We start from the raw sequence: 16,545 nt of genomic DNA on the forward strand, positions 1-16,545 counted from the left end.
TTATTCTGTAGTGCAAGGCAAGAAACCCGATTCGCTCCCGTATATCGTGTTTTGATAAACGGTAACCATTAAAAGTATTCCCGTTTCTCGAAGACGGTGATGAACAGCCGCACATGTACTCTTGGCTGACTTAATTAATAATGAGCTGTTTAATAGTTAGATTTGAAAATGGAAATGATGTCACTACACTTTGACGTTTAATAACTTGCTAATTAAATTATAAACCAAAATACGGCTTAAGATTTTTTATTTAGATTTCCAAAACCAAAGATAATACAGTACATGTTTGTTATCTAATCTTAAAAGAATATGGAACGACAAATAGAAAAGCTTTAGGGTGCGACTATGCAGAAGCGATAGTTCTCGCAAAAGAAAACCATAGAGAAGCTTTTAATTGTATACATAATCAAGGTTTTGTCGAGCAGTAAATATCAAAAATCTTAACTATCTCTCTGTGTTCCACTTTCCTTTATAAACACTTTAAGATTGATAAAGAAATATTAAACAATTAATCATTAGATTTGCAAGATACACATTTCCAAATACAACTGGAAGAACATTTACAAGATTTTTTTGTAATCAGAGCCTATCCTATGAAGATCGTACTGATAGAGAATTATTAGATCATGATTATTTTGCATCAAAAACATTTAAGTTTATATTACACTATTTAGGAGGTTACATTGTCATCACTTGGTTGCGATGAATGAAAAATATATTGACAGCAAAATCTTGTGATGCAGCACCAGAGAAGACGTTTACATTCATCAAATCTCGAGGTAGTTTGTTATATCCAAGCCATAAGCTTTGCCAATTGATGTACTGGACAAAAAGCAAAGTATGTGTACAGTTAACAAAACCAAACATGGATATTTATTTTTCAATAATGGATATAATATTAAGTCAGTGTTTTGTTACATTAATGATAGAATGCGACAAAGCTGTTCAAAGTCATACTTGACCTTTAGATTTTACACTTTTTTGTTACCTGTCGTTGCATTTTTTCACTCGAACAATTAATCAATCATTTATTTCATCAGTTAAAAGTAAAAAAAAAAAAAACACAGAAAAATTTCTTACTTAAAGTAAATTTTAATATAGCAAATAATGATGATTATTATTATGTATAATATACAGTCGTCCCCCTTATAACACTGTTGATAATTCCGTTTTATATGAATTCCATATTGTACGAGTCACTTAGATTTTACAAATACGTGAGCCGTTCACAGCCCGGCACACGTATTTGTAAAATCTAAGTGACTCGTACAACATGGAATTCATATAAAACGGAATTATCAACAGTGTTATAGAGGGGTCGACTGTAATGTTATATAATATAATTTGTTTGTACGTAGAAAGACCAGATAATCTACCGACTCTGCCGACGTTAGTCCCAATTTAAGTTAGTACCTAAATTTCGATCGAGCTTAACGATTTACAAAACTTTAAATAATAATATTTATTAAAAAATTTATTTCATACATGAACTTTTATATGATTTTTAATTAAAAGGAAAATAATAAAATTATTTTTAATTTTATTACATTTTTTACTCCATATTTACAAAATTAGCGTGTCGCTGCGATCGGTAATAAGATGGCGATTGTTTAAGTTGTCATCTAATAATTTCTTCAGATATGAATTAATAGTGAGTATTATCGAAATTTTTAAATAAAAAATTTACAATTGTAAATCATATTTAACCATTTTAGAATCATTTGCTCATCATTTATCGAATGAAGTTTATGGGAGACGAATTTGTTTAAGCCTAACTTAAGACATGGAATAAGTTTCTAAAGAAAAACTTATAAAGGAAAATATATAAAAATTCATTTATTTTATAATATTTTTACAATATATTAATTAAATACAATAAACATTACGTCATGACACTCGTTAAATATTATTTTCATTCAAAATATATTAAATACGTGAAAAGAAATTCTGTAATCATTTAATTGATGCAATCAATTGACAGATAATAAACAATGCAATGTATTTTGCAGATTATTTTACTAATATAAATGGAATTTTTCTTTATTTTAATTATCGTTTACCTTATGAAAGTTCTTTACTTGATTCTGCGTTATTGTTTATTGTTTTTCTTTTTTTTCAGATGTGTTATGTAATATTTGGTAAGATAATTATTTTGAATGAATCGTTAAATATTCTTCAAGAAATGATGATAAGTAACAAAATTATATATAAAACCTATATAATAAACTTAAGCAGACACAATTGAAAAAATTAAATCTACTATAATTGTATTATGAATATATTATACGTGTTACATAATTTAAAATATAAATTTTTAAATTAATTACTTTGGAGGAATTAAGTTATAAAAGTATTCTTCTATACGTATTGTTTTATTTACAGTGTTTATTCAAATAACCGGCGTGCCGTCTATAAGTTTTTCGAGTTTGCGCTTACTATTAGACGGTGATGATTCTATTGTTTGGGAATTAGGTGCGATGATTGTTTGTAGTAACACAAATTTTTTTGTGTTACTATTATTTGAGCGACACACGACGCACACATGCAAACCTGCACTCACACTTTATTTTAACATATGGTAAGAATAACAATGCAGAATAGGATTTTTGATGAGACTATGTCTCTAAAATCGCACTGCTGTCGACGGATGCACGCCTTAGAGGTACGAAGGAGTACGTGTCGGGAGTTGCAATTTGGTGCCCAAATCGTGTGCACATAAAATAAACCAGACTTGTAGGTAGTTGAGGGACCGAGAATCGGGTCAAAAGAAAATACAAAATGCTGAGACTGTTTCTACAAAAGGATGCAAGTGTGAGATTTGTGCATGCATTGCTCGCGCTCTGTGAGACATAGTCTCGTCCCAAAGATGGCTTTGCCGTTTTACTTGTTCAGTTTACAATAAGCCTTATCTTCCTCCAATAGATTTCACACTTACTATTAGAGAACAGTGTTTATACTTATTGTAGCATTTATTTGTATAATAAACATAACATGTAAAATATAAAATACAGATATAAGGTGTCTGTGGAGTGGAACCAAATGGAGCAATTACCTTTCCTGAGATAGTCTATACTTTTTCCTTAACTTATTTGCTTTTTTTTAATAACATTTTTTTAAAGCATTGGTATTTTATAAAACACAATTTTATTTTAATAGTCAATACACAAGTAAATATGGTAAAACCCGTGTAAAATGGAATTGCACACTACTGAATATTTTTCAGATTTGGCTGGTTTCTTTCTGTCTTGAACAGGTTCTTTTTTTTTTAACATAGAAAATTGCTTTTCTGAAGAATTTTTTCTGTTTAGGCAGTTTTCCTTTTTATTCAGTTTCTACTTTTGACAGGTTTTACTGTACTGTTTAAATGCAACAAGATGACTTCTTTAGTTCTCTGTTAAGTGTATACAGGTGCAGTCTTTGGAAGCTCTCATATTTTTTAATTGGAGATTTTGCTTGTTTTCAATATGCTTATTATTCACTTTATGAAGATTGACGAAGGTAAGTAAGTAGAAAGAAACTTTTTTAAAGAATGTGATTTATTGATCTATTTGTTGGTTAGTAGCTTAAATCAATGCTACTCAAAATATTGGGCTATAGAATGATACTAATCCACAAGCTATTGATTACTGGTCCACAGAAAGTTTCCAGGAAAGAAAGCATAATATTAAGTAATATTATGTTTTCTAAAAACATAAATCATGTATAATTATGCCATACTACTATGATTTATTGGTTCTATACTACCTCAAAAAGTATACACTAGTTTTCAAATTTGTCTAAATCAATAAACCTGTGACAGGCAGAACTTCCCTAAGACAAACTTGCAAAAGCTAGAAAAGGGCATTTTCTGCGTTACCATCAAAATTTTTTCAGAAAATAACCCCCATTTAAGATGGGATCTATGAGAACTAAATGGAAATCTATGTATTCATTACAAAATTTTAAATTTTTAAATTTCATTTTAAAAATTAAAAATTTAAATTTAAAAAATTTAAATTTTTAAATTTCATTACATAATAAAAATTTTTTTGTTATTAATTTCGAATACATATTATTCCGAAACCTTCTGGTTGGCGCCTTTATTACATTGGCCCCTATGGCGGGGCCACATTGGCATACCCTAGTTACGACTCTGACTAAACATTTCGTACAAAATAACGTACACAAAGAGCCAAACAACAATGCTGAGTAGCTGATGTGTATAAGTGTTTCCTATAAAAGCGATAAATAAAGCAGCTTTACTAGGAATGCCTTCCAATGGCCATCCACGTATTTTCTCTTTTTTCTGTTTATCTTGTATTTGTGTATAGATATGTCCTGTAAACAAGCCTTCGGTCACACGATTTCGATAAATTGTTCGACATTAGCCATCTTCGAAATGCTTTCTCTCGGAAACTGTACGACAAGATAATCCGATTGGCTGATGGATAGTGATGTCGGTTCCCTCAACGAATCCGTAAGCTCTAGTGGGAACCGGGCTTAAGAACCTCTAAATGCTAGGTTCCGTGCGAATACAAAGGTCACATACCTATCAGAGCTGCTCTACTGTGTCATTGTCCTCTTTTTTAAATTTCATTACATAATAAAAATACACTGGTAGACAAAACTTAAGGACAAAGAAGAAATGGGCATGTATATGAAAAATTACATGTGGTTGTAGACCAAGAAGAAAACAATAGTATTGACAGCACATTCAACATGATTTAATATAATAATTATGTTCAAAGGAAATATGCAGAATGTCAAAAGAGGGTGTTTTTGTAAAAGGTGCATATTGTCTGAAGTCATGGTTGTGGTTGTACTAAAAATGCACAATACTTACCACAAACAATCCTGAATGTCATGTCAGTAAGGAATATGGCCACTGTGAAGTGTTATGCAACTTCATACACAACATGGCATACTCAGAACAACCTGATCCAGGAGCTATTGAGGCAAGTTGTCCCATTCCTGTTTCACTGCATGGATGAGGGTCTCCTTGTTTGTCCGTGGATATTGTCAACCAGCAATATGTCTTTCCAAGGCATCCCATATATTTTCAATTGGATTCAGGTCAGGAAAACAGGCTGGCCAGACTATGCGATGAGTATCCTCGCTGCCAAGACACTCCTCTACAGCTTGTGTGCGATGACAAGATGCGTTATCATTTATAAAATAAAACTTTTCACTTTTCACCTTGAAAAAATCAAACATAAGGGAGAAGAACTTCATCAATGTACCATTGGCCAGTCATGGTCCCTCGGTCAAGGTCTTACGGCCATTGACCATGATGACTGCCCACACCATGATACTGCAAGTTGGATATTGATCCCTTTCCTGAATATTTTCGGGATGATAAGCACTGCTAACCTTCCGCCGTATCAGTTGCCGTCTAGAATTAGATGATAGACTGAATCTACTCTCATCTGAGAAGAGTATGGTAGCCCAGTCGTCATTAGTCCAATTTTGATGCAGATGGCAACATTGCAAATGGGTGCTTCGATGAACTCTTGAGAGTGGGACACATGCAACACGTCTTCGGACGTATAGTCCTTTCTTTCGCAAACATCTTGCAACAGTTTTATGGTATATCTTAGTTCCTGTGGATGCCTGTAAATGACTTGTCACCAGCTGTACTACATAGATTCCTTTTCACTGAAAGAACAATATACTGATCTTCTTGGGTTGTTATACTGCTAGGACAACCTCCCCCATTGTGTCTGCTGCACATTCCGCTAGTTTGAAATGCTGCCCATAGTCTAGAAATGATATGGTGGGCAATGTTAAATTCACGTGCAACATCTGTTACATTCTGTCTTTCTTCCAGGTTTCAGATTATTCTTCCATGAGTAAAATCATCTAAATGGTGCCTGGAAGACATGTCCAAAATTTTATTATTATAACTTCACTCCTTCCCGTTCAAATTTTACATCAACAAAAGCTTACTGCACGCACAGATTGCCTGAAATCTCTTATCTGTGCTGTCATGTGACTGATACGTGTGGAACTCAAACATTTTTATGAGTACATAAAAATGTACTCTCTTACATAACAGAGTACATCATGATTTCAAGCATATTTCAACAGACTGCTGTGGTTCAATTTCTAACTGTAATTGTTGAAAATAGCATTTGTCCTTAGGTTTTGTCCACCAGTGTATAATGAAGAATACAAAATAATTTTTGTCTTCAAAATCCATCGTTTTCCAGTCATCATTGACAATCAAAAAAAACCTTTGTAAAAAAAAAAAAATGTAAATTGGTATAAAGACATTTGGTGACAATATCATAAATTAAAACTCAGTTTATTTCAAATGTCTGATGTTAATAATTCATATAATAAAAATATAATGAATACAAAAAAATTTTTTGTCTTCAATTAAGTGTTTTTTATTTGTTTTGTTTTGTTTTGGTTATCAATGGTGACTGGACAATGGCAGATTTTCAAGACAATTTTTTTTTTGGTATTTTTTATTATATTTTTATTATACAAATTAACATTAGCCATTTTAAAGTAATTTTCATTACTTATAAACCTATTAGCGATGGTAACTATAACAAATATTGAATTAAAAAATCTGTCAAAATTATTAGAAATGAAATCATGAAGAAAATGGCACCCAGTGATATTGATGTTTCTAAATCTGCTCTAGTGTTTAAATTGTAGATTAAAAGATGAAATGATAGAAATAACTGTTCATTTCAAGCAATCTAAAATAATTTTTGGATAAGACTACACTAGCAACATTCATAACTTTGATTTCAGAAACAGCCATTTTGTTGTAAAAGAATTGGTCAAAATGTCCAACAAAAGTGAGAATAACAATGATGTCATTCTCGTTTAACTTGTTCGACTTTATAAATGTACCCTTAATATCAAACAGCAAAGTGAAATGTTAAAAACTAGTAATCTTGAATATGTGTATTAAATCTTAAAACAAATCTAGATTTAAACATCTTTTGGTTTTGAAGCATAACAATGAAAAGTACATGCCATTTTTCAAATAAAGATAGACCTTGTAACAAGAATGAACATTACTATGAAAGACTTCTTACTATTGGCTATACAGCATTAGAAAATTTTTCAGTGTGTAAAAAAGAAGGAACTTGCTGTACTGAATTTTTTGTTCAGTTTTGGCAGAAACTTCAGACATTATTTCTTCAACAAAGCAGATTTTTTTTTAATATTTTTAAAGAATTTGGAGTTATTCTTCATTAATTAACTTTATGTTTCTCTTCACATATATGTTGTATTTTATGCATTTGTATTCTTGGCCTAAATCATCTTTTGTTTTAAAACAGTGAGAAGATTACCTTGTACTCCAGCAATTGATTTAATAAATAGTAATTAGGATTTATAAATTTATTGACTTTTTCATTTACCAGTAATTTAGTAAATGAAAACTTGAATACCAGTTTACTGGTAATTTACAGTAAGTGTTCTGAAAAATAACACATTAAGGTAATAAATACAAGAGTCTTTGGTTTCTGATTCTTGTTTCACATTTATTTCAAAAACAAAATATTGGATAGTAATAAATGCAAACATTTAAACACTAACAAAATATTCCATTTAGGTTTATAATTGCAAAATAATAATTAAATTTTTTAATAACCAATTTATAAAAATATTAATGAAAAATATAAAATAAATGCTGATATTAAAATGTAAGCATACAAAGATTAGTACAGATATAATAAACATTTTTTAAAAATAAATTAACAGTTTTTAAAAATATGCTTTCAAAATGCTTAACTTATTTAAAAGTTTTCTCCCCTAATAGGGATCTAATTTTGGTGCAAAACAATCCAGCTGCTGAAAATACTCTCTTGGCTTCCACACACGTTGGTTAGATGGTCATCAAATAATCAAAAACTATTTTAATGTACTTTTCCTTTACTTTTTCATGTTGAAAATAATCCAATTCATTTTTTTATTACCTCTTTCAGCTCCTTGGTTTTCTTTTCTTTTATAACTGACTTTTCCTGAAGTACTTCTGTTTTTAGTTTTATCAACATATTAATTAAGCTTTTCCTCCATAATCCAGCAGTTGACGTTGGAGTTTTAATTTCATTAGTGCTTAAGTCAGTACTATCGCCAGAGTCTGTTTTATTGTACGAGATGCTTTTGAAAATTTCAGCAATCATTTTTATAATTGTTGCTTTATTCCGTAGACTAAAAATTCCATGATATTCCTCCTCTGAAATATTCAAATTAGGTCTGATAAGCAGTGTAGCACATCTGAATAGTAAGTTTGTCTTTCCTTTTTTTTTTATGCTACATATTGAAGCTTTTTTCAGTTCAATGCTTAAAAATGTGTTTTGGCTACTTTATTCATCTAGCATAAATTTTAATGTAACATCAGCTACATATAAATTAACATTATCGGAGCGGAGGTACAGAGAGTTGGAAACCACTGTATTATAGTGTTTTAAAAAGGAATGCATAATTTCATTTGTACTCAGATTTCTTTTGCTATATACTATTTCTCCTAGAAATTAAAATATTAGAAAATCACATTAAACACATAAAACACAATGATATGTAAAATCAAATTTCTAAATGAAATCTATGATGATAAAAACAAGTGAATATAAAAAGCTTAATGTTATTAACTGTTATGGCATTAAAATTATGATATTAATTAATATTATAAATTGTTTTTTCTTTTAATATGAAGATAATTTTATCCTGATCATTTGAATAGTTAAATAAAAGTAAAAATTTTCATTTGATATAAGGATTTAAATGTGAGTATACTTAAATATTTCCAAATTTTAATTATAGGAATATATTTTCTTTTATAGTTAATCAACCTATGCCATGAATAAAACTGGATTTAAATTGTGGAGCAAATTTTTGCAACATAGAGAAGAAGGAGGAAAAAAAACTGTTGGTTATATTAATCATTTGAACAAGAAACTTTATTTTTCTATTGCAAATGTTGGTTTATGGGACCCAATTGATTCAACAAAATGTGCACATCATGGTGGTGTTTTTAATTTAGAATTTTCACCTGAAGGGTAATTTTTTTCTTAAAAGTAGTTTTCATGATGATGTGAAATACAAATTTAAAATTAATTAAAACTCACATGATGAAAATATTCAGATTAAGTACAAACTAGATTCAGTATTTGAATAATCTTGAAAAATTCCAATAGATGTAAAAATTTTTTAAAAATTAAGAATGAAAATGAATTATTAAAAATTATTGTACTTTGTTCAAATTCAAAAAAAAAAAAAAACAGTTTGATGTACTGTACAGTACATTCTGTATATATGATAGTTAAATCAGAACATTATTTTTCTTGTATATACAACTTTGAAATCATTAGAATATTTTAAAAATGGATGAGAAGTAAGGAAAGAATGATGCCACTCTCTTTTAATATACTTATTCTTTTAATAATTCTTAATTGAATATTTTCATTCTTAATTTTTTTTTACTTAGTGATAATTTTAAATGTAAAAATATAAACATTGATTAACTCAATTCTAAGATTAACACTAAATGATTGTCGGATTATATTAGGCTTTATTAATGCTACTGTTAATTAAATGTTATATAATTTGATCTAGTTTTAGATTTCATAAATTTAATAATTAATTTAGAAGGTTCTGAAAATTGGCCCAAATCAGGATTCAAAATCACAACTCCCACTTCCCATTGTCAGTTATGTACTGTACCTGGACCTCCATCGATCTTTGCTTCCAGAACTATTAATTTAGATGTAACTATTCTGGTTACTCAAGGAACTGACTGGGTATGTCTTCAGGCCTGTAACATTTTCCATGGCACTCAGCCTGCTATCACTTTTCTCAGTATAGTGTATATACAAATATAAACATTGATTAATTAATTTTAAGCTTACTGCTAAGATTATATCAGGCTATATTAATGGAATTTAATGCGTACTTCTAGGCCAAATTACTTCACATTTAATTATTAATACAATAGTATCAGTAATATAACCCAATGTAATCCAGCAATTATTTGGTGTTAATTTTAAAATGTAATTTAAATGTAGAAAATTATAATTAAAAACATCACAGCTGATTTCTTATTTTTGTTTATTGAAAAAAAAATTTAATATTTTCAATAGATCATAAAAAACAGTTTGCAATCAATAAATTCAGTTAACATTATTCATTAATAATCAATTAATGCAGTTAAACCAAGTAAATGTTGTATATTAGTTTTTCAGGAAATAATTCAGTTATTTAATACACAGTTTGATAAATGATAGATTAGAAATTTAACTTGAATTACAAGATGAAATACAGTCAAGTCCGCATAACTCATCATAGGTATAACTAGACACTGTCGGTTAAGTAGTCAGTTTTCTTTGATTCTGGTTGACTTACATAGGCATTAATGTTAAAAAAACTCTGGTTTTCTCGACACTGTTTAACTTGTCACCACTAGATAAATCAACATGCTTTTTCTGTCCAGCACTTGTTTAGATGTCTGATAAGTCGACTCCCCTCCTGAAAAAGATGAGTTCTCATCACACAGCTTAACGTCACAGCAGAATCTGATTTTGCATTTTCTCACCTTTCATTCTTGTTTTATTTGCAGCAAATTTTCCACATTTCTGTTAGAAATGAGTATCCCAAACGTAACAAAGCTTACACTGAAGGAAAAATACAAACTGAATTTGAATGTAATAAAACTTTGCAAGCTGAATTTGCAAAACAAGAAAACCTTTCAAGAACAACATTAGTGGGAATTCTGAAGAAAAAAGAGGAAATTAAGAAACTTTTTCTTGGGTCTTCGTTGTGGTTGTCTTGAAAATGCCAGAGAAAGTTGCCGTACAAAGAAATAGAAGATATTCTGGTACGTTGGCTAAAGCAAATTTGTTCATTGAATCTTTTTGTTTCAGGGCCAATACTGAAACAAAAACTAATGGAAATTGCTGAGGTACTTGGAGTAGAAACCAACTTTAGTGCCAGAGAGATACATTGCATGTACTGTGAGATCATGGTCGAAGATATTGTACCTTCTAGTCGTCGGGACATTAAGGCCCGCTCACTCTCGTCTAAGGATGGCTTAAAATAAGAATGTCACTTGAATTTTTCGATATTTCGACTGTCAGGACTGACACCAGTTAGGGAAGGATATTCTGCCGTAACACATGAAATGTTACAATCTAAATATTGGAGGGCTATTTCTGTTGAGTGGGAGGTGTCATGGGTAAGTCCGACTTGTAGCGGATGAATGGTCCAAACTTAGCAAATAAATGGAATCAATAAATAAACATAACAATTAACTTATAATAGATAAAAGAAATATACTATATACATTGCTTCAAATTGAATACAAGTTAGCATAATCAAACTTAACTCTAAATATGTCTCTATTCTTAGATATATTATTATGCCAAGCGTATACTGCTAATCTTAAATGAGAAAGTAACAATTTATATCCTATCCTTGCAAGAGAGAGAGAGTTTACAAGTATGATATAAATTGTACTACCTTACGATATCAGTCAATCAGTAGTCTTCTTCTGGTTGGCTTCTAGGTGTTGATATGTGGAACGACAGCGGTGAAAGTTCAGGAGAAGAATGAGAATCTTGGTGGAAACATGCGCAGTAGTTAACTATACGGACCAGGGATTCTTAGGTCGACTATTGTCTTCTATGGCATGTTTAATTTCTCATGAACTGCCCGGAAAGAGGGATACTACCTTTTTATCAGGCTCTCTGACCAATGGCATAAAATGATTTTCAGTTACAACAGGATTCGCGATGATGTGTAGAGGGGGTAAAAATACAGATGGTGGTCAGAATTACCAATAAAGTCTTGTGAGAAAAGAAGTTGATTTTCCCTTTCTCAAAAAACATGATGAATGTAACTTCCCTTTTTGTAAACAATATGTAAGAAATAATGCATTTCTCATGCTAAATTAACTATAAAATTCTGATTCTCACATCTGTATAAAGCACTGCTGTATTTTCCTAATTATGGTTTTTTTTTTTTTTTCAACTTTGTTTTAGTCATCATATCAGATAACTTGATATATTTTCACTTCCCCTTAGGGCAGATGTCGACTTATGCGCACTTGACTATATTAAACATCTCAAGAACTGGGATATATTATCTGAAACACACTAATATACTAAACACAAATATAATATAATGAACATTTTCATTCATATCAATTGGACATCCTCAGGTTACATAAGCCTATTAAAGAACAGAACACCAAATTGAATACAAAACTTAAATTGAATTTTTTAAACAGCCCAGGTTTACAAGATGAAATGAAAGAGCATACTTTCAAGTTTTCAGCATGTAATACATTTCAATATGTGCTCCCTTCATGGTATTACAAACATCCAAGCAATATTCTGTCACTTCCCAGTGTCTGTACCAGTATGTTGGGTCTGATAGTTGCAGTGGCATTATTTACTCTCTCTTGAAGATGGTCAACACTTGCATACACCATGTTTGTTCTTTGTCTCCATGTAAAAAAAGTTAAGAAGTGATATGTTGGACTCTGAGATGACCATAGAAATGAACTACCCCTTTTCACTTGACCTGTTAGAAAATCTGTTGATTAAAGCCATACAAACATAATTACTGAAATGGGATGGGACTTTTGTGTACCATTTTGTGTTCATTGGTCATAACAAATAGTAATTTCAAACAGCATCATCCTAATCACTTTCATGGACTTTGAGTGCAGAAAACTCTGATCATTCCACATTATCTTCTGATAAGCATGGTCTCCCAGGTGGTTTACCTTTTAAAATATTTCCTGTCTCTTTAAAACGTTGCAATCACTGGCAAATATCTTTATCTGAGGATACTTTACTGCCATACTCACAGTAAAGATTTTATTGAACAGTAACAAGAAGTTTAGTTTTGAAGAACTAAATCATACACTGCTCTTTCTGCTGGAAAGTCATGTTACTAACACTGTAGTGCCTCCATAGTTTTATTTTTACTTAATATGCCAAAAAACTTTTTGAGTTTCTGAAGACACTGAAACCATATTTCTAATATCGTATATAAGAATATTAATACAATTTTAGAGATCCCAGAGTTATTTTATGAAGATCCTGTATATAAACTGTAATAAGAATTACCATGTTTCATGATATTTTCAGAAATCATCATAATGTTCTAAATTTGCAGTTACAAATGAAAACAATAGCTTCAAAAAGTTTTATAAATAGAAAATTAAAAATATACATTTTGTAAAATTACTCAATAGAATTAAATTTGTCTCTAGTTTACTGTAATCCAACCAAATAAAAGATGAATAATCTGCCTAGTGTTTGAAAAGTGTCACTATACATATATATATAGATATATATATTTTATTTGAACACATTGTGTACATTGTATCTGGGTGCCACAACAGGTATAACCCAGTACTATCTCAAATCAATGATACAAATTACAGATACAGTTGTTTAATTAACACGTGACAAATGGAGTAAAGGAGGTTAGATACTAGAATAAAATTAGTTAGTAACAAAATATACAAAATGCAAAAGATTAGTTATATAGAAATAGTTACATAGAAATTGTTACAATAATATAAAAAAAAAAGTATCGAGGGAAATTATACACAAATGATATAATACATAAATACACATGCAGAAATTTAAACACAGTCACAGAGTGAATCTCAGGTAAAATAAAAATAACATTTACAGTAGAATAGATATGTATGCAGATGTAGGACTAAATACAGGCACTAAATGTATGCGTATAGACAAATGCAGACACCAAAATCAAGCTGGGACACCAATTACAGAGTCAAAGAATGTGGACAGAATAGGAACTAGTTGTAGACACAGTAGTCCTTACAAAATAATTATTAATAAATGTCATTAAGGCTTCATATGTGTCTTTGTTGTCAAAGATTTTATTGCAGTCATCGGTCATGCGCCACCGTGTGCCTCGATGGTTGTCTTCAGTTGAAATCTTTCCAACTCCAACATGGGGCAGTCATAGATGTAATGTTGACTGCCATCCATTACCCCACAAATGGAGCAGTTGGGGTTAGGCTTGTTGATGAATCTTTTCAGGTATGAGTGGAAACTTCCATGGTTGGTCAGGAATTGGCTGATACGCTGGCCGGGCCTATACCAGCGAGAGTTAAGGAAATGCTCGATGTTAGGAATGAAGTCATGCATGGTGGGGTGGTTATAAGTATCCCAATCCTGCTGTCAGGATATAATCAGGTCCTTCCAGAAGATAGTCTTGATAGTTTTGATGGTCAGCTGATTGTAGGTGATAGGAAGATTACCATTTTCCCCTGTGGTTCTTGCCAGGGCATCTGCCCTTTCATTTCTGGGCATACCCTGATGTGCACGTGTCCAACACTCAAAAAAGTTTTTTGAGTGCTGGAATTAGTATTGAGGTGTTAATTGTTGTGTGTAGTATTATATAGTTCCAGTTTACTTATGTTAGTTTTTTTTTTTTTTTTTGGTCCAGAGTATGTGATAGGAATTGCTAGAATTATCAATAGTATCGTGAATTATGGTAGAGATGGGATGGTGAGATCTCTTCTTAAGTAGAGCAATGGACAATGCACTATCCGAGATGATGTCGATGCTCCTGTGCGTGAAGTTAGAGTCTGCCCAGGCGACTGCCATCTGGATTGCGATCATTTCTGCCTGTAAGACAGTACAGTCTGTTCCCAGCCTGTACTGCCCTGAGGTAATTTCTTTATTGTTATGGTAGGCAACGTACCCACTGCCAACACTAGTGGTATTCTTGGATCCATCTGTGAAAATCTCAATGTTTGTGAAGTCAGATGGCAGAAAGTTGAGATTGTGGGGAGAAGAGGGATGTTTAGTATGGGCAAAATGTACGGTGCATTCGAGGTCTTGATGATAAATAGTGTTGCCAGTGGATTGTATGTTGTAGCCCCACTTAAGATGCCATATCTTTTCCTGAAGACTAATGCATTTGTCAATTGGATTTTTTTTGGAAAGAACATGAAAAGTGGTATTGGATGTTGTTCTGTAGGCTCAAGAGATGTGGATAAGAGTGCTTCTTTGTGCTGCAATGAGCTTCCGTTTGATGTGTACCTTGCGGACAGCCCATCCCCAGCTGCCGCAAGCATAGGTGATAATAGGGACGAAGATATGATTGTATATAATTTCCATTGCATCAGAAGCTAGGCCCCATCTTCTTGCAAAGCCGGCAAAAGTATTAAAGATCCAGCCAGCTCTCTCTGCTATATATTCCATGTGGGCAGTCCATAAGAGCCTGTGGTCGAGCACCACACCCAAATACCTGATATTCTTTTTAACAGTTACAGTATGGCCTCCCATTTTAATGGTGGGGACTCTCAAATATAGGTTGCAATGTCCAGGTTTGTTAAAAACTATGCATCTAGTCTTCTGCAAGTTGAAGTTTAGTTTATGTTCCTTTCTCCACATTAAAATATTATCCAGAATGCTAGTTCCGTTTTTCTCAATGTCTGCCCTAGAGCGGCATCCGAGGAGCACCATGACATCATCTGCATATGCAATTGTGTTGTGTTCCAAAATTCTGCACCAAAAAGTCATTGAAGATGATATCCCATAGGATTGGGCCACATACAGAACCCTGAGGGCAGCCGCGAACAACGCTGCGGCTGATAGTGTGCCCTCCACACTGTAACGTGGCTGATCTGTCATAAAGGCAATCTTTAAGAATCTTGTAAATATTTGCAGGACAGTTCATATTCCTAAGATTCTGCAATATCAATGGCCACCAGGAACTGTCAAATGCCTTTGCAATGTCCAGGCTGATGGCCAGGACGTAAGTATGATTGTCCAGATGATTGACATTGTTGATGACTTCGTTAATGGCATTGGCTGTAGATTTTTGGGGGCGGAAGCCAAATTGAGAGAGATGGAGGATGGAGTTGTGCTCCAGGTGCCACAGAAGTCTGTTGTTTATTAGCCACTCCAGGACCTTGCTGAGGACATGCAGTAGGGATATAGGTCTGCTCTCATCAGGATTGCCTGGCTTCGGGACAGGGAAAATTCTTGCCGCTTCCTGGTACGAGGGAAAATGCCGTGCCGGAAACAGACATTGTACAGATGGATGAGTTTGGTCGGGATGAGACTCGATAATTTTTGCGATCTCTAGTGTAATGTCATCATGTCCTGGAGATTACGGTCTCTGTGACTGTGCCATCAAAGAAAAAGATGACCCATTCCATCTCATCTTTACCTGTCCGAAACACACCGTGCACCGCCAACATCTGAAAGAAACTTTAACAAACAATGGTCACCACTGGCCCTGCCACCTCAGTGCCTTCATCGAAGACAAGGACACGTTTATGGCTTTCGTTAACTATGTTAACAAACTCCACCTCACGGACTACAACCCTCCAGCACCTAACATAGTCTTCTCTCCAGCTCCCTCACCCTCGAGCTCCTATGACTCGCTGACTCTTACCTGACTGTATCCGTCCACCTACTCCATTGCACCCAACTATTAAGGTGCCTCCCTGTTCATACTCCATCTGGCACCTTGTGTTATTCTTCTCTAGCTATTGGTCATGCTTATCAAAGGCACCATCTTTACTCTCTGTATCCTTCACGCGGT

General features: G+C 32.5%; 1 protein-coding gene across 6 annotated transcripts in view; it reads left to right on the forward strand.

Annotated features, from left to right (window-relative positions):
- Nucleotides 1-1,566: 1,566 nt before the first annotated feature.
- The window catches only part of LOC111622834 (DDB1- and CUL4-associated factor 10-like), a 54,282-nt gene continuing 39,303 nt past the window's right edge, over nt 1,567-16,545 (forward strand). For 4 of the 6 annotated variants that reach the window (XR_002756345.1, XR_002756343.1, XR_002756344.1 and 1 more), the window contains exons 1-2: nt 1,567-1,651; nt 8,787-9,002. Coding sequence is in view for 1 of the 6 variants with exons in the window: in XM_023365257.1 (XP_023221025.1) it covers nt 8,803-9,002 (200 nt within the window). In the remaining 5 variants the exon portion in view is untranslated. Of the gene's footprint in view, nt 1,652-1,715; nt 1,817-8,207; nt 8,228-8,786; nt 9,003-16,545 lie in introns of those variants that run through there. The other 2 variants (XR_002756346.1, XR_002756347.1) reach the window with 2 other exon arrangements.

This window comes from Centruroides sculpturatus, unplaced genomic scaffold (assembly GCF_000671375.1).
Source record: "Centruroides sculpturatus isolate CEXI.00-Female unplaced genomic scaffold, Cexi_2.0 scaffold332, whole genome shotgun sequence".
Taxonomy (NCBI): domain Eukaryota; kingdom Metazoa; phylum Arthropoda; class Arachnida; order Scorpiones; family Buthidae; genus Centruroides; species Centruroides sculpturatus.